The sequence below is a fragment of the Chelonia mydas genome, chromosome 1 (genome assembly GCF_015237465.2).
Source record: "Chelonia mydas isolate rCheMyd1 chromosome 1, rCheMyd1.pri.v2, whole genome shotgun sequence".
NCBI lineage: Eukaryota > Metazoa > Chordata > Testudines > Cheloniidae > Chelonia > Chelonia mydas.
The window spans coordinates 8,948,093-8,974,288 of NC_057849.1; the positions used below are offsets into that span (position 1 = coordinate 8,948,093).

Sequence of the window (26,196 nt, forward strand, 5' to 3'; positions counted from 1 at the left end):
GTATATTTCAATCAAACCTGTATTTAACAACTAAGAACCAAACTTGAAACCCTGACAAAACAGGACACTCCACTGCCCATGCGTCTGGCCCTGGGGAGAGGAGGAACAAACAAATGCCGTATGACGGGTGTGGACTCACAGTGCTTAATCCGGAGGCTCGCATGGAGTGGCGATGAACGTGGTGAGCTGTAAGAGCCCCTAGAGTTGATGTGATGCACGGAGAGGTTCATAAGGCATTTGGCTCAGTGCTGCATGGCATTCGGATTCAGAAGTGAGATCTGTACGGCATTGATAAAGCACACTTGAAATGGATTAAGAAGTGGCTAATGGATAGGTCTCAAAAAGTAGTCCTTAGTGGAGAGTCATCATTGCGTGTGGGTGCCCATAGTGTGGGGTAGCAGGTGTCTGGACTAGCCCCGATGCTAGTCAACATTTCGCCAGCGATCGGGAAGTAAATATAAACCCAATGCTGATAAAACTGGTGGGTGACACAAAGCTTGGTGGTGTGGTAACTAACGATGAGGCCAGAGGAGTCCTACGGAGTGATCTGGAGTCAAACAAAATACATTGTAATACATCTAACCTGCTTGTAAAAACTTCCACATCCTCCTCTGGGAACCTCGTCCTGTACTTAGTTATCCTTCTAGTTAGAACATTTTTCCTAATATCTGACCTAGATCTCCCTGGCTGCAGATTAAGCCCTTCACTTCTTGTCCGACCTTCAGTGGACCTGGAGAATAGTGGATCCCTGTCCTCTTTAGAACGGCCCTTCACAGATCTGAAGACTGTTCCCAGGTCCTCCTTGGTCTTCTTTTCTCAGGACTAATCACGCCCAGGTTTTTAACCTTTCCTCGCAGCTCAGGTTCTCTCAACCTTTGATCATTTTTATTCCTCTTCTCTGGACTCTTCAAATTTGTCCCCATCTTTCCTAAAGTGTGGCCCCCAGAACTGGACACAGTTCCCCAGCTGAGGCCTCACCAGTGCTGAGTGGAGTGGGACAATTACCTCCCGCATCTTACATATGACACTCCTGTTACTACAGCCTGGAGTGATATTAGCCCTTTTCACCACTGCATCACATTGTTGGCTCATGTTCAGCTTGTGATCCACTGTAACCCCCAGATCCTTTTCAGCAGTTCAGCAGGCAATTCAGCCTGGCCAGTTATTCCCCATTGTGTGGTTGATTTTTCCTTCCGAAGTGAAGTACTTTGCTCTTGTCTTTACTGGATTTCATCTGGTTGATTTCAGACCAGTTCTCCAATCCAGGCCCTTTTGAATTCTAATCCTGCCCTCCAAAGTGCTTGCAACCCCTCCCAGCTTGCTGTCATCCACAGCGTGATAAGAATACCCTCTGCTCCATTTTCCGAGTCATAAGGAAGTGGACAAGCAGCTGGACAAGAGCTCCCAGAGTGATGCTGGGGCAAAACGGGCGGATGCGCTCTTTGGATGTTGTGACGGGGCGCTCTGCTCACAGCTGGGTGACGCTGCCTCCTGGCCATTCTGGGGATTAGCTCCGCCAGGCCGATGTCCCTTCCTGCGGTTGCCCTCTGTCTCTCTGTCCCTCTCTCTCTCAGTCTGCAGCCCCTTCCTCATGACTCCAGCCAGGTGGCTCAGCGGTTCCCCTGCCAGGGTGGTCTTTCAAGGTCTCTCTCCACACGCAGCATCAGGCCATCCTCACGCCCGCTGCCCTGACGGTGTCACCCCATCAGCGACTCTGGCAGCCTTCGTATCCACTCCCCTTAAAACACACCCTGCCGTGGATGGGAGGGGAACCCAGGCCCACCCTCCACTCTGGGTTCCAGTCTAGGGCCCTGTAGTGAACCGTTCAGATCTGCATCTCCACCGCCTTACTGCTCTCACCGCTGGACTCCTTCTACCAGGGTCCTTCTCCCTTATCTCAGGGAGAGGCACTGCAGGCTTCCTCCCGCAGCTTCACACACTATTTCCAACCTCCTGGCTTTATAGAAGACCTGCCCATTACATAAGAACGGCCCTACTGGGTCAGACCAAAGGTCCATCCAGCCCAGTATCCTGCCTTCCCACAGTGGCCAATGCCAGGTGCCCCAAAGGGGGTGACTGGAGGGCTGAAGGAAAAGGAACCGTGATGGGGACATGAGAAGTGGCCACCCGTACGAAGCTTCGGGTTGGCAAGGGGCATGCCCCAGCTCCTTCAGAACCAGCTGATGGTGATGGAGATGTGACACTCGCAGTGACGTGAGACTTATTTCATCATGTAAGGGCTATCAAAACCCAACTGCTTCTTTATTTAATGAGTACATCAGTCATTGGTCATTTCCACTGTTAACACATTAACCTAAAATCAACGTAATTTTACATTGATCTCTTTTAAAATAACGTTGACCTTTAAGTAAGGACCTGAAACCACGAATAGGGAACAGGAAACAAGGAACCAACTTCAGTCTCTTGGCCCAGAGCTGTGGAGCAGGAAGATTGGCCTTCTGTAAAGGGGCCAGGTGGGCACGGGTGTGGTTAAGGGGAGTGGGTAGCACAAGCAGAGAGACCTTTCCCCGCGGGCAGGGGAATCCTAGGAGAACAGGTTTCTTCCTGGATGCAGCAGTGGCATGAATGTGCGTGTCTGACCGGCCTCCCGCTGGCTGGGTGATGACAGAAGGCAGCGGGCAGCTGATAGGAGAAAGCAGCTGTTTCCCCAGATGCAGCGGGGGGAGGAAAGGGGCAGCGGAGGAGGGAAGAGTGGGGCTGCACTGGGGAATGCAATGAGTGGGGATGCGTGGTCCCTTGGCAGCCTGGGGCTGCATTGCACCGCACTGTGCCACCCAGGTCATTAAGGTCTGCACTCGCTTCCCCACTCCGCCCCCCCGCCAATGTGCCTCACCCCAGACCTAGCAGTCTGTCTAGGGCCAGAGAGTAATGCACTGACCCAGTCAGTGCTCCATGCTAGTTGTTAACAGTATAGGGCATATGACACACAGCAGAACAGTTCTGATTCTATCCTGTAGAGAGCATTGGTCTCACACACACACACACACATCAGGTCATAATGCCACGGATCACCCCATCTCAAAAAGGATATAGCTGGAAAAGGTTCTGAGAAGGGCAACAAAGACGATGAAGGGTTCGGAACAGCTTCCATACGAGGAGAGACTAAAAAGATTAGGGCTGTTCGGCGTAGAGAAGAGATGCTGGGGGGGGGATGTGCTAGAGGTCTATAAAATCATGACTGGTGCAGAGAAAATGAATAGGGAAGAGTTATTTATCCTTCCGCACAGTACAAAAGCCAGGGGTCACCCAGTGACATTAACAGTCAGCAGGTTTAGTACAAACAAGAGGAAATACTTCTTCACACAATGCACAGTTAACCTGTGGAACTCGTTGCCAGGGGATGCTGTGAAGGCCAAAACTATAATGGGGTTCAAAAAATCATCAAAGAAGTTGATGGAGGATAGGTCCATCCATAGCTATTGGCCAGGATGGTCAGGGATGCAACCCCATGCTCTGGGTGTCCCTAAACTGCTGAGTGCCAGGAGCGGGGAGTGGACGACAGGGGTGGATCAAGCCATGATTGCCCTGTTCTGGGCACTCTCCCTGACGCTGTGGTACGGGGCCACTGTCAGAGATGGGCTGACCCAGTCTATACACAGCCCCCATCCTCTCGCCCTGCAGGGGGAAAGCTGCCTAGCCATCACGAATCCAGCTTCCTGAGCGTTCTTCCTCTGGCAGACGGACAAGAGGGGCAAATCCTTCCAGCCTCCCCCGCTCCTGCCCCGTCCACCTGCAGGCTCAGATTGGGGGGCAGGGGGGGAGTGAAGCGCGGTTCAGAGCCCCGCCCGCACCAGGCTGAGCTGTGAGTGGCTGGCTCTGGCTGGCCGGCTGCGGCATCGGCCCCGCTCTGCCCCTTACCTGCCGGCTGCCGTTTCGACAGCTTCCCTGGCGCGTCGGTCGTTCCCGGTGAAATAAACAGGGCTGCCTGGTGCAGTGTCAGACCCGGTGCATTTCCCCTGCTTGTTTGGCAACACGAAGGGGCACCTGGGGGGAGGGAGGGGCTGAGCAATAAAGCCAAAATATTTGTCTTTAAAAGGCACCCTTGTTGCCAGTGCTTTGACAGCCCCGTCGGCCTGCCTCAAGCCCCTTGCGGTGGCGGATCTCACAGCACTTCACAGGCATCAATTTCCTTTATTTGTTTGTGGGAGGCAGTACGGTCTAGTGGGTGTAGCACCGGGCTGGGCGTCAGGAGACCTGGGCTTTTCCCGTAGCTCTGCTGCTGACCGGCTGGGTGACGCTGAGCAAGTCCTGTCCCCGCTCGGTGACTCAGTTTCCCTTCCTGTCCTTTGTCTGTCTTATCTCTGTAGCCCGGGAGCTGTTTGGGACACTGTGTGTGTGTGTGTGTGTAAGTGTTACTGCATACAACAATCGCACACTGTGGCCGTCCAAAACGTCATGGCAGCAGTAAGGGCAGAACCCAGATCTTCCTGCTCCAAAAGGGCAGTCGCCTCGCACCCAAGCCAAGAGAGACTCTCCTTTAGTTGCTGGCATTATAGGGCGGATGACACATGGCTGAGCAATTGCAACAGCTAGCCGAGCGCAGTGCTACACATACACATTAGCCAGTTTGCTCCAATGCAGCTTGGTAAGGTTGCTAAGCGGTTTCAGTTGTAACCTCCTTGTCCTGCTCTTTGCTCACTGGAAAACACCGCCGGCGATGTTCCAGTGATAGCTGCATTCGGGGCCCACACACGGCATTTACAGCACTGCAGCCCATCGCACTGAGCTGCTTTTTTAATTGTACCAGGGTGAAAAAATTCCCCTGGTGTCTTTCCCTCTCCAGCCACTCGGGGGTTGTGCTGGCCATTCCCACGGGGCAGGGGACTAGAGCTCAGCACGGGGGCAGGGCGCTCGGGGGCTGCAGCTGGCTTCCTGTTGCATAGCGTGGCGGGAATTGTGCTGCTTGGTTCAGTCCACGGGCCAGACCCATTGTAAGCCGGCACGCCATTGCACCGGAAAGACCGGTCCTATAGCTACAGTCTGGGGGTAGGAGCCAGGACTCCTGGCTTCTGCCCGATTTGGTACATGGACTTGGGCAAGTCCCCTGTCTGGGCCTTGTTTCCCCACAGTTAATTCATGAACGTTTCTAAGTGGCTTTGAGATCTGTGAGAGCACCGCTCTTCCTGAGCGCTATGAGACATACCGCAGTAGCTCTCAGAGGCTGTACTGAGGTTGGGGCGCCAGTGCGCCAGGTGCTGTACGGACACACAGTGAGAGACTGCCCCCATTCTGGGTAGCTTAGAGCCCCTGTAAACAAGGGCTGGACAGAGGAAGTCTGAACCCCATGTCCAAGATGGGGGAGAGAGGCAGAGAGAGATTAAGGTGCAAAGGTATTTAGGCACCTAGCTCCTATTGAAACCCATGGGGGTTAGGCACCTAAATACCTTTGAGGATCAGGGGCTGGCCAGGGTCGCACAGGGAGTCAGCGACAGAGCAGGGAATTGGACCCCGATCACTTGAGTCCCAGCCTAGTGCGTTAACGGCAAGCCCATCCTTCCGCTCTGCGGCGCCCTGGCCTCGCGGGGCTCCGCGACTGTCTCTCTAACCCCTCTTCCTTCCGGCTTGCCGCAGGTTCCAGAAGCACGTCCACACCTACCGGATCCTGCCAGATGAGGATGACTTCCTAGCGGTGCAGGTAGGGACCGCCACGCTGCCGTGTGCCTAGACTGCTGTCCTCGCTGCTGGGACCCAGATCTCGAGCCCGAGCAGTGGGGCAGGGTCCTGGGGACGGGGGGTTGCCCCTGCTCTCCCTGTCCACGCAGGCGTATGCCGTAAGCTGGGCCGGTGTTCACTTGTTCTACTACGAAGGATAAAAGCCCTACTAGTGGTGCCGGCTGAGAGTGTCCTTTGGCTCAAGCCATAGAGGCTTCTGCTTCTGAAGCTCAAGGGTCCGAGTTCAGTGCCTGCCGTGCCGTGTGGTGGCTGTTGGGGGCTGGCTACCGAGAGGGGGGCTTAGCTTGGGCACCGTCCATAAGGGCTGGCTCCCGCCTTCCCTGGCTGAGGGGACAGAGGAGGCGCTGAGATGTGCAGTGGCTCCGAGGAGGCCAGGCCCTCGCCAGTGAAAGTCCTGGGGCCAGTCAGCCAATTCGGTGGTGTCTGGTAGCTGAGACCTCGCGCACCGGAGGGGCGTCTGCTCGGCGTGGGCATTGCGGGTCCCATGAGGCTCTTCTGAAGAGCAGGTTTTTGCCCTGCTCCCCAGAGGTGGCTGCATTTCTGGGTAGCTCTTGTGCAGCGCCGTGGGCGAGGGGCTCTCTCCGGGCCATGGGTGTGGTTAGCAGTTCTGCTCAGCAGTCTCAGAGCAAGGCCTCCCCCTCTAACGGCCTGCTGGGGCCTCGGCCTCTCCCCGCCACAGGGCGTGCGGCGCTCACGGGGCCGGCTGGGCTTCCTCAGACACAGCAGCTGTGCTCACAACAGCGTGTGGCCGTGCAGAGACTGACACCCCCACACGTGGTCACAAGGGAGTGCCATGCCAGCCCCAGCCACCCCGACCCACTGGGCACAGCTATGCCAGCCCCAGCCCCCATACCCACCCGGCACTGCCATGCCAGCCCCAGCTCCCCTGGCTCCCTGGGCACTGCCATGCCAGCCCCGACCCCCCAGGCACTGCTATGCCAGCCCCCCTGATCCCCCAGGCACTGCCATGCCAGTCACAACCCCCCATGCCCACTGGGCACTGCCATGCCAGCCTCAACCCCCCAGGCACTGCTATGCCAGCCCCAGCCCCCCTGACTCTCCAGGCACTGCCATGCCAGTTACAGCCCCCCTTGCCCACTGGGCACTGCCATGCCAGCCACACCTGCCATGCCAGCCCCAGCCCCCCAGACCCACCGGGCACTGCCATGCCAGCCCCAGCTCCCCCGGCTCCCTGGGCACTGCCATGCCAGCCCAGACCCCCCAGGCACTGCTATGCCAGCCCCAGCCCCCCGACCCCCCAGGGACTGCCATGCCAGCCACAGCCCCATGCACCCACTGGGCACTGCCATGCCAGCCACAGCCCCCCATGCCCACCAGGCATTGCCATGCCAGCCCCAGCCTCTCCATACCCCCCGGGCACTGCCATGCCAGCTACAGCCCCCCATGCCCACTGGGCACTGCCATGCCAGCTACAGCCCCATGCACCCACTGGGAACTGCCATACCAGCCACAGCCCCCCATGCCCACTGGGCACTGCCATGCCAGCCGCAGACCCATGCACCCACTGGGCACTGCCATGCCAGCCACAGCCCCCCCCATACCCATCGGGTACTGCCATGCCAGTCACAACCCCCTGCCACCGCCATGTTAGTCACAGCTCTTCCCCTCCCCCCCTCCAGCGATAGTGACGACAGTGTAATTAAATTTAACATCAGTGTTCGGGGGAAATGCCAGAGGAGCCCAGTGCAGCAGTGTTTCACTTCAGAAAGGGGAACTACACCAAAACGAGGAAGGTAGTTAGCTGGAAATTAAAAGGAACAATCCCAAGAGTGAAAGCCTGCAAGCAGCGTGGAAACTGTGTAAAAACACCGTCATGGAGGCTCAAACGAAATGTATCCCCCAAATACAGGAAAAGCCCCAATAGCCCAAAAAGTGCCACCCTGGCTAAACAACAGAGTAAAAGAGGCAGTTAGAGGCAAAAAGGCGTTGGAAGTCAAATCCTTTTGAGGAAAACAGAAGGGAGCATAAACTCTGGCTACTCAGGTGTGAGAGTTTAATTAGGCAGCCAGGCAGAATTTGAAGAGCAGCTCGCTAAATACACAAAACCTGAAGAAAATCTTTTTTAAAAATACATCGGAAGCAGGAAGCTGCCCCTGGATGATCGAGGTGCTAAAGGAGCAGACGAGGCTGTTGTGGAGAAACGAAATGAATTCTATGCGTCGGTTTTCACGGCTGAGGATGTGAGGGAGGTTCCCACCCCGGAGCCATTCTTTGTAGATGACAGATCTGAGGAACTGTCCCCAGTTGAGGTGTCAATAGAGGAGGCTTTGGAACCAATTGATCAATTAAACAGTAATACATCACCAGGACCAGATGGCATCACCCACGAGTTCTGAAGGAACTCAAATATGAAACCGCAGAACTCCTCACTGTGGTACTAAGTGTAATAATCAGCCTCTGAACCAGAGGACGGGAGGGTAGCTAATGTGATGCCAATTTTTAAAAAGGCTCCAGAGGTGATCCTGGCAGTTACAGGCCTGTAAGCTGAACTTCATAGAATCGTAGGACTGGAAGGGACCTCGAGAGGTCATCTAGTCCAGTCCCCTGCACTCAAGGCAGGACTAAGTAGTATCTAGACCAGTAGTTTTCAAACTGCGGGTCGGGACCCAGTACTGGGTGGTGGAGTGGAAGGCACTGGGTCGCGGCGGCTCTGGGGCTAGTCCCTACCTGTTCTGACACCACGGTGTGCCCCGGAAGCGGCCAGCAGCAGGTCTGGCTGCTAGGCGGGGGGGACACGGGGCTCCGTGTGCTGCCCAAGCCCCAGCTCCACACTCCCATTGGCCGGTTCCCAGCCAACGGGAGCTGGGGGGGGGCGGTGCCTGGGGGCAAGAGCCATGCGGAGCCCCTTTCACGCCTCCACCTAGGAGCCGGACCTGTTACTGGCTGCTTCCAGGGCGCAGCGCTGTCCGTGGTGCCAGGACTGGAGGGAAGCCTGCCTTAGCACCGCCACTTCACCGCTGACGGGGAGCTGCCTCAACCCTGCGCCCCAATCCTCTGCCCCAGCCCTGAGCCGCCCCCCCAACCTGGAGCCCCTGCCTGCATCCCAAACCCCTCATCCCTGGCCTCACCCCAGAGCCTGCACCCCCAACCCAGAGCCCTGACCCCCTCCTGCATCCCAACCCCCTGCCCCAGCCCTGAGCCCCCCAAACCCGGAGCCCCCTCTTATCCCATGACTGCTTACTTTGCTTAAGACTCTTTGGTGAGGAACCTTGTCAAAGACTTTCTGAAAGTCCAAATGCACTATATCAATTTGATCCCCCTCCACATGCTTGTTGACCCCCTTAAAGAATTCTAATAGATTGGTGAGGCATGATTTCCCTTTACAAAAACCATGTTGACTCTTCCGCAACAAATCGTATGAATCTATGTTTCAGGTAATTCTGTTCTTTACTGTCGTTTCAACCAATTTGCCTGGTACTGAAGTAATTCTTCCGCTCTACTCCGCGCTGATAAGGCCTCAGCTAGAGCATTGTGTCCAGTTCTGGGCACTACATTTCAGGAAAGATGTGGACAAATTGGAGGAAGTCTAGAGAAGAGCAACAAAAATGATTAAAGATCTAGAAAACATGACCCATGAGGGAAGATTGAAAAAATTGGGGTTGTTTAGTCTGGAGAAGAGAAGACTGAGGGGGGATATGATAACAGTTTTCAAGTACATAAAAGGTTGTTATAAGAAGGAAGGACAAAATTTGTTCTCCTTAACGTCTGAGGCTAGGACAAGAAGCAATGGGCTTAAATTGCAGCAAGGGAGGTTTAGGTTGGACATTAGGAAAAACTTCCTAACTGTCAAGGTGGTTAAGCACTGGAATAAATTGCCTCGGGAGGTTGTCAGGGCTCTGGGCTGCAGGTGCAGGCTCTGGGGAGGGGCTGGGGATGAGGGGATTGGGGTGTAGGAGGGGGCTCTGGGTTTGCGGGGCTCAGGGGTCTGTACTGGGCCCAGTGCTGTTCAACATATTCATAAATGATCTGGAAAAGGGGGTAAACAGTGCGGTGGCAAAATTTGCAGATGATACAGAACTGCTCATGACAGTTAAATTGAAAGCTGACTGAGAAGTGTTACAAAGGAATCTCACAAAACTGGGCAACAAAGTGGCAGATTAAATTCAGTGTTGATAAATGGAAAGTAATGCACATTGGAAAACATCATCCCAACTCTACATACAACCTGATGGGGTCTAAATTAGCTCTTACCACCCCAGAAAGAGATCTTGGAGTCATTGTGGATAGTTCTCTGAAAACATCCACTCGATGTGCAGCGGCAGCCAAAAAGCGAACAGAATGCTGGGAATCATTAAGAAAGGGATCGATAATAAGACAGAAAATATCAAGTTGCCTCTCTATAAATCCATGGTACGCCTACACCTTGAATACTGTGTGCCGATGTGGCCGCCCCATCTCAAAAAAACATATATTGGACTTGGAAAAGGTTCAGAAAAGGGCAACACAAATGATGAGGGATATGGAACGGCTGCCATAGGAGGAGAGATTAATAAGACTGGGACTTTTCAGCTTAGAAAAGAGATGACTAAGGGGGGATCTGATCGAGGACTATAAGATCATGATTGGTGTGGAGACAGTGAATAAGGAAGTGTTATTTACTCCTACTCATAACACAAGAACCAGAGGTCACCCAGTGAAATTAAGAGGCAGCAGGTTTAAACAAAGGAAAGGAAGTGTTTCTTCACACTGCTCACGGTCAACCTGTGGAACTCATTGCTAGGGGATGTCCTGAAGTCAAATGTACGACTATGTTCAAAAAAGAACTAGATCAGTTCCTGGAGGATAGGTCCATCAATGGCTATTAGCCAGTATGGGCAGGGACGCAGCCCTATGCCCTGGGTGTCCTTAAATCGCCAACTGCCAGAAGCTGGGACCAGACAACAGGGAATCACTCGATAATTGCTCTGTTCTCTTCATTCGCTCTGTAGCTCCGGCGCTGTCCAAAGACAGGACCCTGAGCTAGATGCACCACTGGTCTGACCCCATCTGGCCGTTTTTATGTACAGGACACCCCCGCCCGCAGTACGCTACACGTCACACAGACAGCGTAGACACAGTACACACCAGGGCACATCCATACACAATACACACATCACAAGATATACACCAGGACAGCTCCCCCCCCAGCCCCATAATACAAGTTTACTTTGTGTAGCATCTTCCCAAGACACTTACCTGGGGCCAAGAAGACGGTGTGGAAAATCCAGTCGCAGCCAGGGGAGAGGGTGACTGGGAAGCCCGGGTGAAGACCAAGGTGTATTAGATAGAGGGCCTGGAAGCCCCTGGCTGAGCTCAGGCCCCATCCTGCCAGGCACTGCCCACACACAGTGGGAGACAGTCCCTGCCCCCCAGAGCTCACCGTCTAAGGGCTGGTCTCCAGGGAGAATTTTACCGGCAAAGTTACACTACTCGGGTTCTGCCTGGGGGACACATGTCCTGGAGTTACAGGGCCTTGTTCTGGCTTTCGATGCGACAGAAGCTGACCCGCGGAGAAGGCTCTGTTAGCCCGGCCATAGGACTATCTACGCTGGGGCTTACAGGTGTATAACGATGCTGGTGAAATTCCCCGGGTGGATGAGCCCTAGGCAGGCTGCTGGGGAAACTGAGGCACGGCACGGGGCAGTGAAGGAGCGGCCTACGAGGGGGCTCGCAGGGCACAGGGGTGTAACTGAGCCCAAGCGGCGTGGGAAGGGGAGAACGGAGAGACGCCGCCCGCGGTGTGCCTGGCACGCCCTTGGACCAGCCTCCCTACCTTGGTGAAAGAGCCCCGCCCATGGGACCCCCTCCAGATATGCACAGCTGGGCCGCAGAGCTAGCTGGAGCGTCGAGTTCATGGCCACCGGGGCTCTTAGGTCCCCTTTGTCTCCGTTTCCTCTCCCTTTTCTCGCGTACTGCTCCCCCTTTCTTCTGCTTTGATGGACTCGGGGGCTCTGTCTGCTCTGGGGTTCCCCCGCCAACACGGCTGGAGCTCAGCACCGGAGGGCTCCCCGCCTTTGTGGGGGGGACCCCGGCAGTACGGGGGTTTCCGCGTCCGGGCGCCTGTCTCCCCGGGCTCTGTCCGGGGGCAGTGGAAATGCAGGCCGCGGAGCCTGGGCTTTCCAGGGCTGTGCAGCGGGGCCGGCCGGGGCAGACGGTGCTGATCTTGGCAGGAAGTCAGGCTGGTCCATGCGCCGATGTATTTATAGCCCGACAGTAACCCCTTTGTGCTGTCCGGCAGACAGGAAAACGCGGCCTCCGGGGAGGGACGGCCACAGAAAGGAGGGTGTTGTGTGCTCCAGCTCCCATGCCAGCCTTGCCCGCCGCATTGCCGAGTCAGCACCCCCCCCCCCCCGCCCCGTCTGCCTGCCCTAGAGTGACAGCCCCGGCCTCGGCAGCACCCTGGGGCACTGGGCCAGCGCCGCTCCTGGGTGCCTGGCAGGGCCTCAGAGCAGGTACCGGATGGGAGCACCGGACACGCTTCCCCCAGCATGCTCTGCTGCCCTGGCTCAGCGGGGCAGATCTCTACCGGGGGATGGGAACTTGCCAGCCGCGGGCCAATTGGTGCCGCCTGCACGATGGCACCGATTCACCTTTGCACGGGCTACCACGCGGGTACGGGAGAGGAATGCTCGTCGTGTGGAGCAGGGATACCTGGTCTCGGCCCGCTGTGCTTACGGCAGGACATGGCACGAATTCAGGCTGGTTTTGCAGAAATCTTCGTGTGGAAGATGCCCCCCACCGCATCCTTCCAACCCCCACTCTAAACGGGTTGCTGTTCTGGTTTGGAACGACTTTTCCTTTCCCAGTCTCCGTGGATGTCATTATTTCGAACGTCGCCGACGTTCCAGAAGGGTCGCAGTCAAAGGGAAGCGGCTGGCTTTGGTTGGCCCGGGACGTTTCGGTTGCCGAGAAACCGGCCTTGGTTCCGCCTTTCACGTCACCAAAACTTCCAGTTTTGTTCAGACCCGAAACTAACTTTGGTTTTCAATTTTTCAAACTTGCCACTGCCGTGACCCAGCTGTTGGTGATGCGGCTGGAGCAGGGACACCGCTCCCCGCAGGGCAGGCTGGCTGCGTTTGCCTGCTGCATGCCCTTCCTCAGCGGATGAAAGCCGGACAGGCATTAACGAGGTCCTGTGGGGGTGTCGTCTCCTACCTTCCCAAGACCCCATGGTGTAGCTCAGCCTTTAACTAGGGAATCCTCACAAGGTGCTCGGGACTATTAGCTCTGGGGAAACTGAGGCACGGTGCAGCAGAGTGACTTGGTCGGGGTGCCGCAGGGAGCAGTGTCAGAGCCCAGGTTATGCTCCAGGAGTTCTTGGCTCCCAGTGCTGCCTCTGAATCCCGTTGAACTCCCCCGTCTCAGCTGTACACGGTTCAGTGGCTGCAAGCCGTCCCCTTCGGCGGGAGTCAGCCCAGCCCTGCCCCTGGCGTGGGGAAGACAGGCCCTGGGACTTAGTCACAGCACCAGAAGTGGCTTTTGCGGCCGCCTGCAGCTCCCGGCTCGCTGGTTCCTGTGGCTAGCCCTCGTCTTACAAACAGGCCCTGCAAGATGCATGAAGGCCGTTCTGGGGCAGCTAAAAGGGAGTGTAGTCGAGTGGTTATAGCACGGGGTGCCCAGGCCCCGGATTTGCGGTGAGATTGGCAAGCCAAAGCCGGGACCCGTTTGCTAGTAGCAAAGCGCGTTGAGGGCCCGGCGCGGAAGGCACTCGGACGCAGCCACGTTTGATCATGACGGTCTGTCCTGTGGGCTCAGTGTTCTCAGGGGCCCAGCCCCACTGTCCTCTCCAGGTGCAGGGGCTCAGGGCTTTCTCCAGCTGCTCCTGAGATGGGATTTCTGGCTGGGAGAAGGCTTAGCCCAGCCTGCACGGGACAGCTGGAGGAACAGATGCACTGGGCAGGACGGCACCAAGACCTGCCCTCGGCCCCTGGCCGGGACATGGGGATATTGGAGAAGCTCCTGTTAAAATACCTCCCAGCCGGGCACAGGCTGATCAGCAGTGGGGTGAACACTAGTGCAGGGGAAAGGACGGGCAGCAGGGTTAATGCTGTCCTGTCCCCAGCCCCGGAGGCCAGCCGCTAGCCGTGAATGCTAGCCAGACACACCAGCGCCAGCCAGCGCACTGTGGAACCGGGGTCGGCCGAACAACACCGGGCAGGCGTCAAAAGCCGCGGGGTGGCTGAATGAAGCCATAGAGCAGGTCGTCCTCTCGCAGCCCACTCCTGAAACGACCGCGGCCCGTGGCTGGAGGAGCTCTGGCTTTAGCTCAAGGGGCAGAGGCCTGCGCCCGGGTTGCTGAAGGTCCCCGGTTCAATCCCTGCTCTGTGTACAATGTTAATCGCCGTGGGGCATTAGTGCTGACAAGCTGCTTGGCAGGGGGGAGGGATCTGAATGGAAAGAGGGGACAGGAGAAAGCACAATCCCCACCAAACGCCTCGCACAGGACAACTCCCCCTACCCCCATCTGGTCCCTTCTCCCCAGAGAGTCCCTCCTCAAATCCCCAGGTCCCCTCCCCCTGGAGATCTGCTCAGCGGCTCACACCAAGTTTGCGTTGCGTACAGCAGGGCCCCGGGGCGCCGAGGCTGGGCTGGGGACGAAGGTGCTGGCACTGGGGGGCCGGGTGCTGCCCGCCGGCCGTGTGTACGGCAGGGCCAGTGTTGCTGCCTCACCCCCAGCGCTGCTGTGTGTGGACGCTCTGCCGACAGTCCAGCCCTGGCACGGGTGGGTCGAGCTTATTCCCTCGCACTGGAAGCCCTGGGGCCAGGACAAACCGCTGGCCACTGGCACAGTGCCTTGCACGGGCTCTCGCTGCTGCGACCCCAGCTGGGCACGGGGTGCCAGGCCTCGGTCAGGCCGATGCCCCTGGGGGCTGGTGCTCGCCGGACCTGGGCAGGTTGTACTAGGGCCCTTGGAGCCGAGCTCACGCTGATGGCTTCCCTCCTGTCCCCTTGTGCCCCCAGACGTCTCAGGGAGTCCAGGTGAGGCGCTTCAAGACCCTGAACGAGCTGATCGCTCTCTACCTGCAGCCCAGCCAGGGCCTGGTCTGCACCCTGCTCTTCGCCGTCGAGCGGGAGAAGGAGAAGGAGAATGCCGAGGACAGGGACTATTCAGGTATGTCCTGGGAGCTCGGCCCCCGGCCTCGCCGGCTGGGCTGGCCTGCTCCGGAAGCCAGGCTCAGGAGGTGATCTGGGGTGGTAGGAGGCGGGATACCAGGGAAGATGGGCCCATTGATGTCATCCAGGGACTCGGGAGGCAGGATACCAGGGTAGATGAGCCCATTGATGTGACCCAGGGTCTCGGGAGGTGGGATACCAGGGTAGAGGGGCCCATTGCTGTGATCCAGGGTCTCGGGAGGCGGGATACCAGGGTAGATGGGCCTGTTGGTCCAATACAGGGGGCTGGGGCAGGGTGATATCGAGTGGGCCTGCTGCCTCCCTCACACTCACAGCCCATCTCACTCCTGCTCCCCTTCACACCATGCAGAGATTAGAGCCAGGGCTGCCTGCTGCCGCCTCCAGCCACACCACGTAGGGCCTGTGGCTCTGGGCTCCTGGTGGGTCTGGACCCCAGCAGTTGACCAGCTCGGGACGTGGTTGTCGCGCCGTCTGGAGCGGCTCTCGGCCATGAGTGCCGACGGCGGGGCAGAGCCCCCGAACCGGCCGTGTGGTCTGTAATTCAATTTTGCCGAGCCAGCACCAAATGTGAACTCCTGGCTGTCTGGCCCCCAGGCACGCTGACCTCAGGGAGAGCTGGTTCCCGTACACCAACGATGACAAAATATTCAGGTTGCTTCCATCCCAAGAGACGAGTTGCGTCCCCCGAGGCAGTCGGTCCCTCCGATCTCTCACCAAACACAACACTGGTGGCCAGTCCTATGGCCTTTCTCCGTGGGCAGGAGATGATCCCACCTGACTGGCTAGTTCCAGAGCAAACATGGATAAAGCAAACCCTTAGCTATTCCCTTGCAGCAGGGGATACAGAAATGATCAGGGAGATTCATGCCAGCAGCAACTCACAAGCATTTCCTGAACCCTGGACACGTCGTTCCAGGGTCAATACCCCTCTGACCCATACTCACATGCCAGGGAAACAGACGGGTGCCAAGCAATGAATGTGTCCATGCTCAGCGGAGGCCCAAAGCCTTGGCAAGAGCTAGCCCCTGGTTTGCCAGGGTCACCGTGGATATCAAATCAAGACGCCCCCCCAGGAAGGTGATCGGGCTCCCAGCCCCTCCAGGGCGGGGTGAGCTGGAGATCCCAGTTATTGCAGGCGACGTACGAGGCCCCAACCCCGGCTCTGCCTGTGACCTGGCTCTGCTTCTTCCTTCCAGATGGGGAGGACGAAAAGCCCCCACTGCCGCCACGCTCTGGCTCCACCAGCTTCTCCCCCGCCAGCCTCGGGCCAGCCACGCAGGACGGGGCCATCGAGAGGTAAAGAGCCTCAGTCTACAGAACCACCAGGCAGGGCCCAGAGATCCCGCCACGGGGTGGGGCTGCTGGTGCCCCTCACTCCTGACCTGCAGCCCCCCATCTCTGCCCATGCTCCTCACTCCTGATCCACAAACCCCCTTCCCCCCGCTCTGTTCCTTGATCTCCCCAGAGCAGGGAGCCCGTGAGGGCAATGATTTGGTGATTTTGTCCTCCACAAACTAGCCTGAGACCCATCTGGCCCACTCCTTGAGTCATGTCCTGAGCCAGGCTGGGTTTCCTGGGGGGGCTCTCGGACAGTTGGGCTAGTCCGACCCCCTGGCTGGGGAGGTGGCTCCGGGTGGAGCAGGCTGGAACGGTAAGAATCTGTCCCTTCTGACGCTCCCCAGTTACACCCCACTGCCTCTCCCCTTTGCACACCCACTCCCGCTTTGCTGCACTCACACGCTTGGGCTGTCTTTTCCCCCGCGCACACACTTGCTAATGCACATACGCCTTTGCACACTTGGGCTTACACGTGCACGATCACCCTCAATCACACCCGGGTGCCTTTGCCCCTCATCCATTCCCACTCTCTCCCGGGCGCCCCCACCTCTGGAGTGGTGCTCCCCTCCAGACGGGGGGGTCCCATGGAAGTGCTCTCTCCCGGGACCTGCTGTCACCAGAACTCAGCCCTCCCGCTGTGCCCTCCCGCGGGCGTTCGCTCAGCCCGGGATGCAGCCGGCGTGTCCGGTGCTCGGCCCCCGTTTGCTAACCTTTGTGCGCCCCCTGCAGTGCCACCAACGGCCTCAGCACAGTCTCCCACGAGTACCTGAAAGGCAGCTACACCCTGGACCTGGAGGCTGTCAAAGCCGGGGCCAGCAGCCTGCCCCATCTCAACAAGACCCTGGTCACCTCCTGCAAAAGGCTACACAGGTAAGAGCCTGGCCTGGAGCCTGGCGCTCCCCGGTGGTTCAGGTTGCATCTTAGCTGCTGATCCCCACCTCTCCGGGGCTGCCTCTGCCACGGGGTGCTGTGGGTGGGAGCTACCACTGGGAGGCGTGCAGGGCGCTATGGGTATCTCACTGCCCAACAGGGGCTGGCCCCATGGCGCCTGTTCCCTGCTGCATCTGCAGGCCCCTGGATAGCATGGGACAGTCCCCTGTAAAACCCGCGCTGGCCCCTGGTGCGGCTGGCTCTGACTGGCCAGCTTTGCCCACAGGCTGGGGCAGGGGCGCCAGGGAGGTTCCCTGCCCCAGGGCTGGCTGGCTGATGTCCATCTGCACCTCTGCCTTGCAGCGAGGTGGACAAGGTCCTGTCCGGGCTGGAGATCCTCTCCAAGGTGTTTGACCAGCAGAGTTCGCCCGTGGTCTCCCGGATCCTCCAGCAGGTAAGGTCGGGAGTGGGGCGTAATGGCTGCGGGGTGCCGCAGGAGACCAATCCCCCACCTCACTGGGACTTAGGATCCCTCCCCCAGCCTTATGGCTGCCCTGCGTCTTCTCAACACCTGCTGCCCCTCCCCTTGGGCCTTGCTGTGGGGGACCCGCCAGGTGAGGGCCCACCCCTCCCACTTCCCGGATCTGCAGGCTGGACGTGACCCAGGCTGGGTGTCTTTCTCCCCCGTAGCAGCTGAGATGACCCATGAGCTGGGGACCCACACGTGATAGCAGGCTGAGCTGGGTGGGGCGGGGCTGTGGGGCGCCACCCTGTGGCCATCAGAGCAGCTGCTGCAGCGGGAGACGGCATCCCCTCTCTGGCATGCCCTGGGGGTGGGGGGCACAGCCCACCCGTCATCCCCCACACTCTGGGTCTAGACTCAGTCACACTTCGCCCCTTACGATACCAGCTCGGGGACTGGCATCCCCTGCAGGAGGGTGCCCTGTAGTCCTGGATACATTGGCTGGGCTTGACCATCTCCCCCCAGCATGCTCTGTTCCAGCAGCTGGAGACCTGCCCCCGGGGAGGACCTGGCTCGGAGGACGCTGCGTGTGTCCCCGGGGACCATCAGTGTGGGTGGACAACCCAGAGCGTCTTGCCCCTTCGCTGCCGGCCTGGCTGGCATCAGCTCGCTCTGCGGCTTCCTGTTCCCCACTAGCCTCCCGACGAGCCGAGATGCCCCAAACATGTCAGTTCCCAGAGCCTGAGGGAAAGGAGCCGGGCTGGGGGTCTGGGCACCTGAGTTCTGTCCTCGCTCTGCTGCTGATCAGCGACATGGCTTGAGGCTCTGTGCCTCAGTTTCCCCCCTCCAAAAAGGGGACCTGGTCCCTGATCCCCTGTTTGGGACCCGTTCACATGAAGGGGGATGCAGCGGCATTAAGTCGGGAGGACAAACTGGGCCCTCTTTGTGGGGACAGGGGAGCCCCTCTGGCCTATGCACCCCCAATCCCACACTCCTGCTGCGTGCGGTGGGCCTTGCTGGGGCCGCGAGGCCGCTGTGCCGTCTGAGCATTCTCTGCTTGATCCCTTTCGCGGCTGCAGACCGCCGGCCAGACGGGAGAGCAGGAGCTGGAGAGCCTGGTGCTGAAGCTGTCTGTCCTGAAGGACTTCCTGTCCAGCATCGAGAAGAAGGTGAGTGAATTGGCCTGGTCCCTGGACACCCGCAGCCCGTGTCAGAACGGGGCTGGGGACGCAAACCCGTCCGGTCCGCGTGGGTCTGTATCGGCACAGTGGGGCGGACCTGGGCTCCGCGGGTGCGTGGCGGTGTCACCCTGCCCTGTGCTTCCCCCAGGCTGAGCTTAGCTGCTTCCTGCTGCTGCTGGATTCGGCTGTGGAGGAGCGAGGGATGGAGCCGTGCAGCTGGACGGAGCTGGGATCCCGTGGTCCGAGCACAGGGCTGGGACCAAGGAGCTCTCGACTCTGACACTGATTCCCTTGGGGGCCATGGGCAAGTCACATAGCCACCTACCTCCACAGCTGCCTGTCAGCTGTGCGGAGCACCTGCCACTCCCATCGACTTCCCGGGGGACTGATGGTGCCGTGGGTCTGACCCCCACCTTCTCAGTCCTGCCCGGGCCCTCCCAGCCCTTGTAGTGATTCGCAGCCCCCGCCAGAGCCAGCCAGCTTTTGCATGGCAGCGGGGTCTCCACCTGCTCGTTGAATGCTCTGTCTGGGCCGCGTGTGACCAGGCCGTGTCGATTCTCTCTCCCTGCCAGGCTCTGAAAGCTCTCCAGGACATGAGCTCCACGGCACAGTCTGCCCTGGCCCAGCCCTCCTCCCGCAAAGCCAAGAGCATCCCCGTGCAAGCGTTCGAGGTAAAGCCTTCACCCCGTGGCCCCCGCCCCGTGGCCTGGGCCACCAAAGCTCCCACACCCCGGCCATGGAACGATACTCGGCAGGTGCCACTTTGCCCCCGAGACAGACTGAAGAGAGCGTGGGGTTAGGGTTAGCCGAGGGCTCCCGGCCAAATTACAGCTGGGGGCTGGGTTTCTTGGAGGGATCACAGCTAAGGGCTGGGGTTCGGGGGTCTGCTGTGAAATGGAGGCAGTGTTCGGGGACGAATTGGGGCCAACGTTTGGGATTCTGAGGTGAATCAGGGCCAGGTTTGCAATTACTTCAGGGGGAATCTGAGCCAAGGTCTGGGATTAGTCCAGGGGGAATTGGAGCCAGGTTTTGGCATTATTTGAGGGGGAATTGGACCTAGGGTTTGGGAGTTTTTGTGGGGAATCAGGGCTGGGTTGGGATTATTTGAGGGTGAACCAGAGCCAAGGTTTGGGGTTGTTCTGAGGTGAATCAGGGCCGGGTTTGGGATTGTTGTGGGGGAATCGGAGCAAGGGTTTGGGTTCAACTTTGGCAGCACCAAAATCTCATAAGAAGGGTTTTGATGGTGTCTAAACCAGACGCTCCTCCCCTCCCAACCCAGAACCAAAGCCGTGGGGTGGATTTGCATCTGGGGGTTTCAGTCTGAGCGCTCCCTCTCCCCACGACTAGCCAAAGGGGTTCAGATGCAGAGCCCTGGCCTCTGGCCCTCGAGAAGCAAAGCAGAGCCGGTGTTTTTTCCAGAGTCGCTCCGAAGCACATGCCGGCTCCTGGATGATCAGGAACGACATGTTTATGGAGCTTCTCCTGGTCCATAGGGCCGAGGAGCAAACCAAGCAGCTGTTCGACCAAGGAAAACGGTGATAAATCTTGTAGTCAGCTGCTCGACCCCACTTGGGTTCGTTATGAAATATACTCAGGATACCAAATAACCAGCGTCAGTCAGGTTTATTGCTCTGACTCCAGAATAACATAGTGCAGGGAAAAGGTTTTCTACGACCCTCATCTCACATTCACCACACGCAGGAGGTGAGCTCCCAAAGTCACCCCTTTAAAGCCTCTCTTTGTACCCTTCCCATTTACAAGGAAAAGCTACCAGGTGCGTCATTTGAAACCACTGGGCTTTCTGCCTTGGTTTTCGGGACCTTGGTGTGCACCCCTAACCTCTTTGTACTGCATCCCAGGTGCCAAGGGGCGTGAAGGCACCTCCGAGGTCTGTACTAGGGGAGAACAACCCCCAAGCTTGTCCCCTTCCTTCGGGACATTCCAGTGCAGGCCTGGGAGAATAACTCCCTAGCGGGTGCGATGGTAAAATCCTTTTACATCCTGAGTCTGACAGCTTTCCTACTTGCTCAAGCCAAAATGAACTTCAGTGACTGCAAGGGCTTATGGGATACTTAGCATAAGTGAATGGGGTTGTGTACAACTCATAGGCCAATTCAGGCTATGTAATTGCCATAGTATTTGTACTTACTGCATTCTAACATATATATATGGTGTAGATAATACATATTATTAATCTGATAGGCATAGATACTAGCCAGAGTCTGTTAGTCAACGCCCATTGGTTGAGATGTTTCAAATTGTACTGGCCCAGTCCTGACAAGGCCCTCGGTGACTGGAACTGAGGGTTGGCCAATCTTTGCCATATGAGTCTCTGAGCTGAACTCCAGCTGCGGAAGAGTCACCAGGGGTCTAGTGGTTAGTGCACCCCGTTTGCTATCTTGCGCCTCCCAGGCAAGGGGGGTAGAGATGTCTGGCTCCTATCCCTAAGATGGAGGCATCACAGACTTGGTCGGCATTGGGGCCTTGCCCTCCATTGGGGAGGGAAGGGGGACCTGGGCCCTCCCACTCCACAAGGTCCTGGCCCAGGGCCCTCTTGGGGAGCAACCCCGGTGGAAAACTCCAGGTAGAGGTTCCTCATGTGCCACCCTGGGCCGCTTCCTACGTCTCCTCTCCTTCAGTGTGGGGCATGGCCCTGTGGTCCCAAAAGTCAGGAAGCTAGCAGAGTTCAGAATGGGCAGAGCTCCTCAGGGCTGTCGGCTCTCGAAGGGGGCTGCAGAAGGCGCTCTCTGGGGGCCTGGCCAGTGCTGGGGTCCTGTCTGAGGCTCCACCTTTCATCTGACTTCCAGGAGAAGGCCTTGTCTTCCCTACAGCCGGTTCGCCTTCGCGCCCCCCCGTACACCCCTGGGCTTCTGAGCTCCCTTTAACCCGCTCCACCAGCCGGAACGCGCTTTGGCCTGTAACCCCTCCAGGCCCCGTGCAGGGTACGGACACCCCCTTACACCATCCAGAAGCTGCTGCCCTTCGAATGGGGGGAGTGTTGTGTTTAGGAGAGCCGGGAGCTGCTGGATATACACAGGGCGGGGGAGTTAGAAAGTGGCAAACCCTGGAGCCGCTTCTCCCCAGCGTGGCTCCCCGCCTGTCATCTCGGGCAGTCTCTCTTGCCAGGGATACCAGGTAGAAGACTAGTCACGGGGCCAAATTCCTCCCCGGCGTAGCTCCATTGACCTCAGCGGTGTTAGGGCTGGCCCGAGCAGTGCCAAGCGTGTCATCCACATGCAGCCGTCTCTCTGCCCCAGGTGAAGCTGGACATCACCTTGGGGGACCTCACCAAGATCGGGAAGTCGCAGAAGTTCACGCTGAGCGTGGACGTGGAGGGCGGGAAGCTGGTGGTGCTGAAGAAGCAGAAGGACTCCCAGGAGGACTGGAACACGTTCACCCATGATAAGAGTAAGAGCCAAGAGCCCTCGCTGGGTGCTGCGCCCGGCCCGTATTCTCCGTGCACTCAGGGACCAGCTGCAGCCCTCTGGGCGCTGCTGTTACCCCGCACCTCGTTGTTTCTGTGGGGTGTTCAGTGTGCTGGGGCTGCCCTGTAGCATGCGGAGATCTAAAATGATTAGATCTGGCCCCAAAACTGCGTCACTCAGGAACTGATTGCTCACCCGCGATGCCTCCTAGTTGCATGATACCATGTGTGCCAATCACACCAGGCCCATCCCTACAGCCTTGGGATCCCCGTAGTCAGACCCTGGGGTCTTCCCTCTCCTACTGCCTCTGCAGAGCTCGGGCTTTCTCCTGGGGTGGTGGGAGAGGAACGGGGTTGACCCTTCACGGGTCATGCCTGCTCTGATTTTCCGTGCCGCTTTCCAGTCCGACAGCTGATCAAGTCCCAGCGGGTGCAGAATAAGCTGGGGATCGTCTTCGAGAAGGAGAAGGATAAAACTCAGCGGAAAGATTTCGTCTTCGTCAGTGCCAGGGTGAGTCATGGGTCTATTATTACTGTGTTTGGTGTGGTCCTGCCCACGCAGCTCTGAGGCCGCAGGATGGAAGGCAGTGTGGCTAAATTAAAGCATTCGAGCCCGGTTCCATTCCGGAAAGAAACGACATTTAAAAAAAGAAAGCCCTGTCTTAGGAGACCTTCCCAGGACAGCTGACTTCAGTGACAACCGGACGTCTTCATTCCTGCAAAGCTAGCCCGGCCCTGGGAGGGGGATGGGGCTTCTCTTCCTCATGCATCATCGACAAGGCTGTTTGCAGAATGTCAGTTGCAGAGACCCCAGGGGCCTGGCCTGAGGGCATGCTTAAAAGGGGTTGCATGGCTGTCTTCCAGGGCATGATTTCCTAGAAAATCTTAACTTCTAGTGATGATGCAGGAGAAGTAAAGGACCCAGCTTAATTCAAATTCCAAGATGGGTCTGTGGGCTGAACAGAGGCCCAGCAAGTGAATAGGGGTACAAAGCTGCTGCCTTTAAAACCAAGGCCACAACCACACATGACTGTTAATCATGCCCTGGCACCAGATTCCCCCCTGTAACTGGTTATGGAATTTTTCGCTTCCTGTCCTAAACAGCTGCATAGTGTTGCTGTGCCCCGTTAAACAGCAACTACATTCCGCCCCAGAGGTGGCTGCATTTCAGTGGTGGGTGAACTATTGTATAGTCCTTACCTGTCCGAGCCATTGCTGGCTGACGAGTGGGTGGCCAGGACCAGGGATTGTACCTTGGTCTCCTGTCCACGGCCCATCTCCTCCTGCTGCCTAACCTGCCTCCTTTGCCTGCCTTTCCTCCAGAAGCGGGAGGCATTCTGCCAGCTGCTGCAGCTGATGAAAAACAAACATTCCAAGCAGGACGAGCCCGACATGATCTCCGTCTTCATTGGCACGTGGAACATGGGTCAGTGCCACGGGGCACCTGGGGCAGGGCTTTTCGGGACGGAATAGGGAACATGGGCAAGGGTGATGTGGCGCACTCACACAATGCCCTGCGGGAGTCCCCCTCAGCCCAGGGAGCATCGCCCAGGGTCAAAGAACATATCCAGCCCCACTAAACACCTCCCACCTGGATGCCTTGGAGTCTGTGATCCCACCTCCGAGCCACATACCCTACCCACCTCTCCTCCAGCCCCCCTGCTGACAGGACATAAGGGATCACAGTCTGTCTTAAATAGGAAGCAGTTGTTTAAACAAAACAGCTGCCAGCTCAAGCACTAACAAACAGGCTTCCACCCACCTCGCATTCCACTTTTGTCTGCCTTGTTCACCAGGGCCCACACCTGTCTGGAACTCCATGCAATACACAGTGCCATCTAGTGGCTGAATAACTTGCAGCAAGTGACATATTATTAGTCTCTTATGCTCAGATACATTTGTTGGTCTCTAAGGTGCCACAAGGACTCCTGTTTTTTTTGCGGATACAGACTAACTCGGCTGCTACTCTGAAACCTGTCATTATTAATACAGTAACTCCTTGCTTAAGGTCGTCCCGGTTAAGGTTGTTACGTTGAGGATCAGTTCGGGAAAATGCTCGTTTAAAGTTGTGCAATGCTCCCTTCTAACGTTGTTCGGCAGCCACCTGCTTTGTCCCCTGCTTGCAGGAAGAGCAGCCCGGTGGAGCGAGCTGGTGGGGGCTTGGCACTAGGGTGGGCCGGCAGCTCCCCATCCGCTCCCCCTATCAGCTCCCCTAATTTCCCTGTGCAGCAGCCTCCCAGCAGGTAGCAATTGCGGGCAGTTCAGCTGTCCCTCCCCCCACTGCCATGTGCTGCTCCTGCCCTCTGCCTTGGAACTGCTCCCCGAGCCTCCTGCTTGCTGTGTGGGGGGGAAGAGAGGGGCTAATGTCAGGGTGTCTCCCTCCACCCTGCTCCTGCACCCCGCTTACCCCACCTTCCATAGAGCAGGGGGGACACAGGACAGTCCTGGAGGCAGCAGCTGAGGTGGATCTCAGCTTGCTGATCTAATTAACAAGGCAGCGTACTTAAGACAGGGATCAGCATACTTAAAGGGGAAGTGCACATCTCTCTCTCTCTCTCTCTCTCTCACACACACACACACACACACGGTGTGTGTCTGTCTCTGTCTGCTGTGCTGTCTCCCCTCCCTCCATGAGGCTACATTAACAACAATGAGTTAACCCTTGAGGGCTAGTTCATCATTTAGCAGCAAGGCATTCCCTGGGAAATATCCCACCCTCTGACTCCACCACCTCTACCAAGCTTCACCATCATCATTGCTGTGTACCAGTATTAAATTGTTTGCTTAAAACTTATACTCTGTGTGTGTGTGTATATATATAATATATAATATAATATAATATAGTCTTTTGTCTGGCGAAAAAAATTTCCCTGGAACCTAACCCCCACATTTACATTCATTCGTATGGGGAAATGGGATTCGCTTAACATCGTTTTGCTTAAAGTCGCATTTTTCAGGAATATAACTACAACGTTAAGTGAGAAGTTCCTGTACAGAAACTCCTCGCTTAACGTTGTAGTTATGTTCCTGAAAAATGCTACTTTAAGTGAAACGATGTTAAGCGAATCCCATTTCCCCATAAGAATGAATGTAAATGTGAGGGTTAGGTTCCAGGGAAATTTTTTTCGCCAGGCAAAAGACATGATATACATATACAGTATAAGTTTTAAATAATTTTAAACAAACTGTTTAATACTGTATTCACCAATGATGATTGTGAAGCTTAGCTGAGGTGGGGCGTAGTGGGGTCAGGGTGCAGGGGCTAGCCCCACTCTGCCCATCTGGCGCTCCTGCCAGGGAGTGGGGTCGGGGGCTTGCCTGCTCCCCGGCTGGAATGCTGGGTGGGTGGAGTGGGATAAGCCCCCACGCCCCAACCCCACTCCCTGGCAGGAGCGCCAGGCGGGCGGAATGGAGCAAGCCCCCGCGCCCCGACCCCACTCCCCGGCAGGAGCGCCAGGCGGGCAAAATGGAGCAAGCTCCCACGCCAGACCCCACTCCCCGGCAGGAGCGCCAGGCGGGTGGAACAGGGCAAGCCCCCACACCCCGATCCCACTCCCTGGCAGGAGCACCAGGTGGGTGGAACAGGGCAAGCCCCCACACCCCGACCCCACTCCCCAGCAGGAGCGCCAGGCAGGCGGAATGGAGCAAGCCCCCGCACCCCAGCCCCGCTCCCCCGCAGGAGCGCCAGGCGGGCAGAATGGAGCAAGCTCCCACGCCAGACCCCACTCCCCGGCAGGAGCGCCAGGCGGGTGGAACAGGGCAAGCCCCCACACCCCGATCCCACTCCCCGGCAGGAGCGCCAGGCGGGTGGAACAGGGCAAGCCCCCACACCCCGACCCCACTCCCCAGCAGGATCGCCAGGTGGGTGGAACAGGGCAAGCCCCCACACCCCGACCCCGCTCCCCGGCAGGAGCACCGGGAGGGCGGAATGGAGCAAGCCCCCACACCCCGACCCCACTCCCCAGCAGGAGCACCAGGTGGGTGGAACAGGGCAAGCCCCCACACCCCGACCCCGCTCCCCAGCAGGAGCACCAGGTGGGTGGAACAGGGCAAGCCCCCACACCCCGACCCCGCTCCCCGGCAGGAGCACC

At 57.8% G+C, this 26,196-nt stretch overlaps 1 protein-coding gene across 1 annotated transcript in view; it reads left to right on the forward strand.

Annotated features, from left to right (window-relative positions):
* The window catches only part of INPPL1 (inositol polyphosphate phosphatase like 1), a 76,209-nt gene that overhangs the window by 22,912 nt on the left and 27,101 nt on the right, over positions 1–26,196 (forward strand). The window contains exons 2-11 of the mRNA XM_037913816.2: positions 5,593–5,656; positions 14,656–14,806; positions 16,026–16,125; positions 16,897–17,037; positions 17,401–17,491; positions 18,580–18,669; positions 19,254–19,352; positions 21,939–22,089; positions 22,510–22,616; positions 23,429–23,531. Coding sequence (XP_037769744.1) covers positions 5,593–5,656; positions 14,656–14,806; positions 16,026–16,125; positions 16,897–17,037; positions 17,401–17,491; positions 18,580–18,669; positions 19,254–19,352; positions 21,939–22,089; positions 22,510–22,616; positions 23,429–23,531 — 1,097 coding nt within the window. The remainder of the gene's footprint in view (positions 1–5,592; positions 5,657–14,655; positions 14,807–16,025; positions 16,126–16,896; positions 17,038–17,400; positions 17,492–18,579; positions 18,670–19,253; positions 19,353–21,938; positions 22,090–22,509; positions 22,617–23,428; positions 23,532–26,196) is intronic.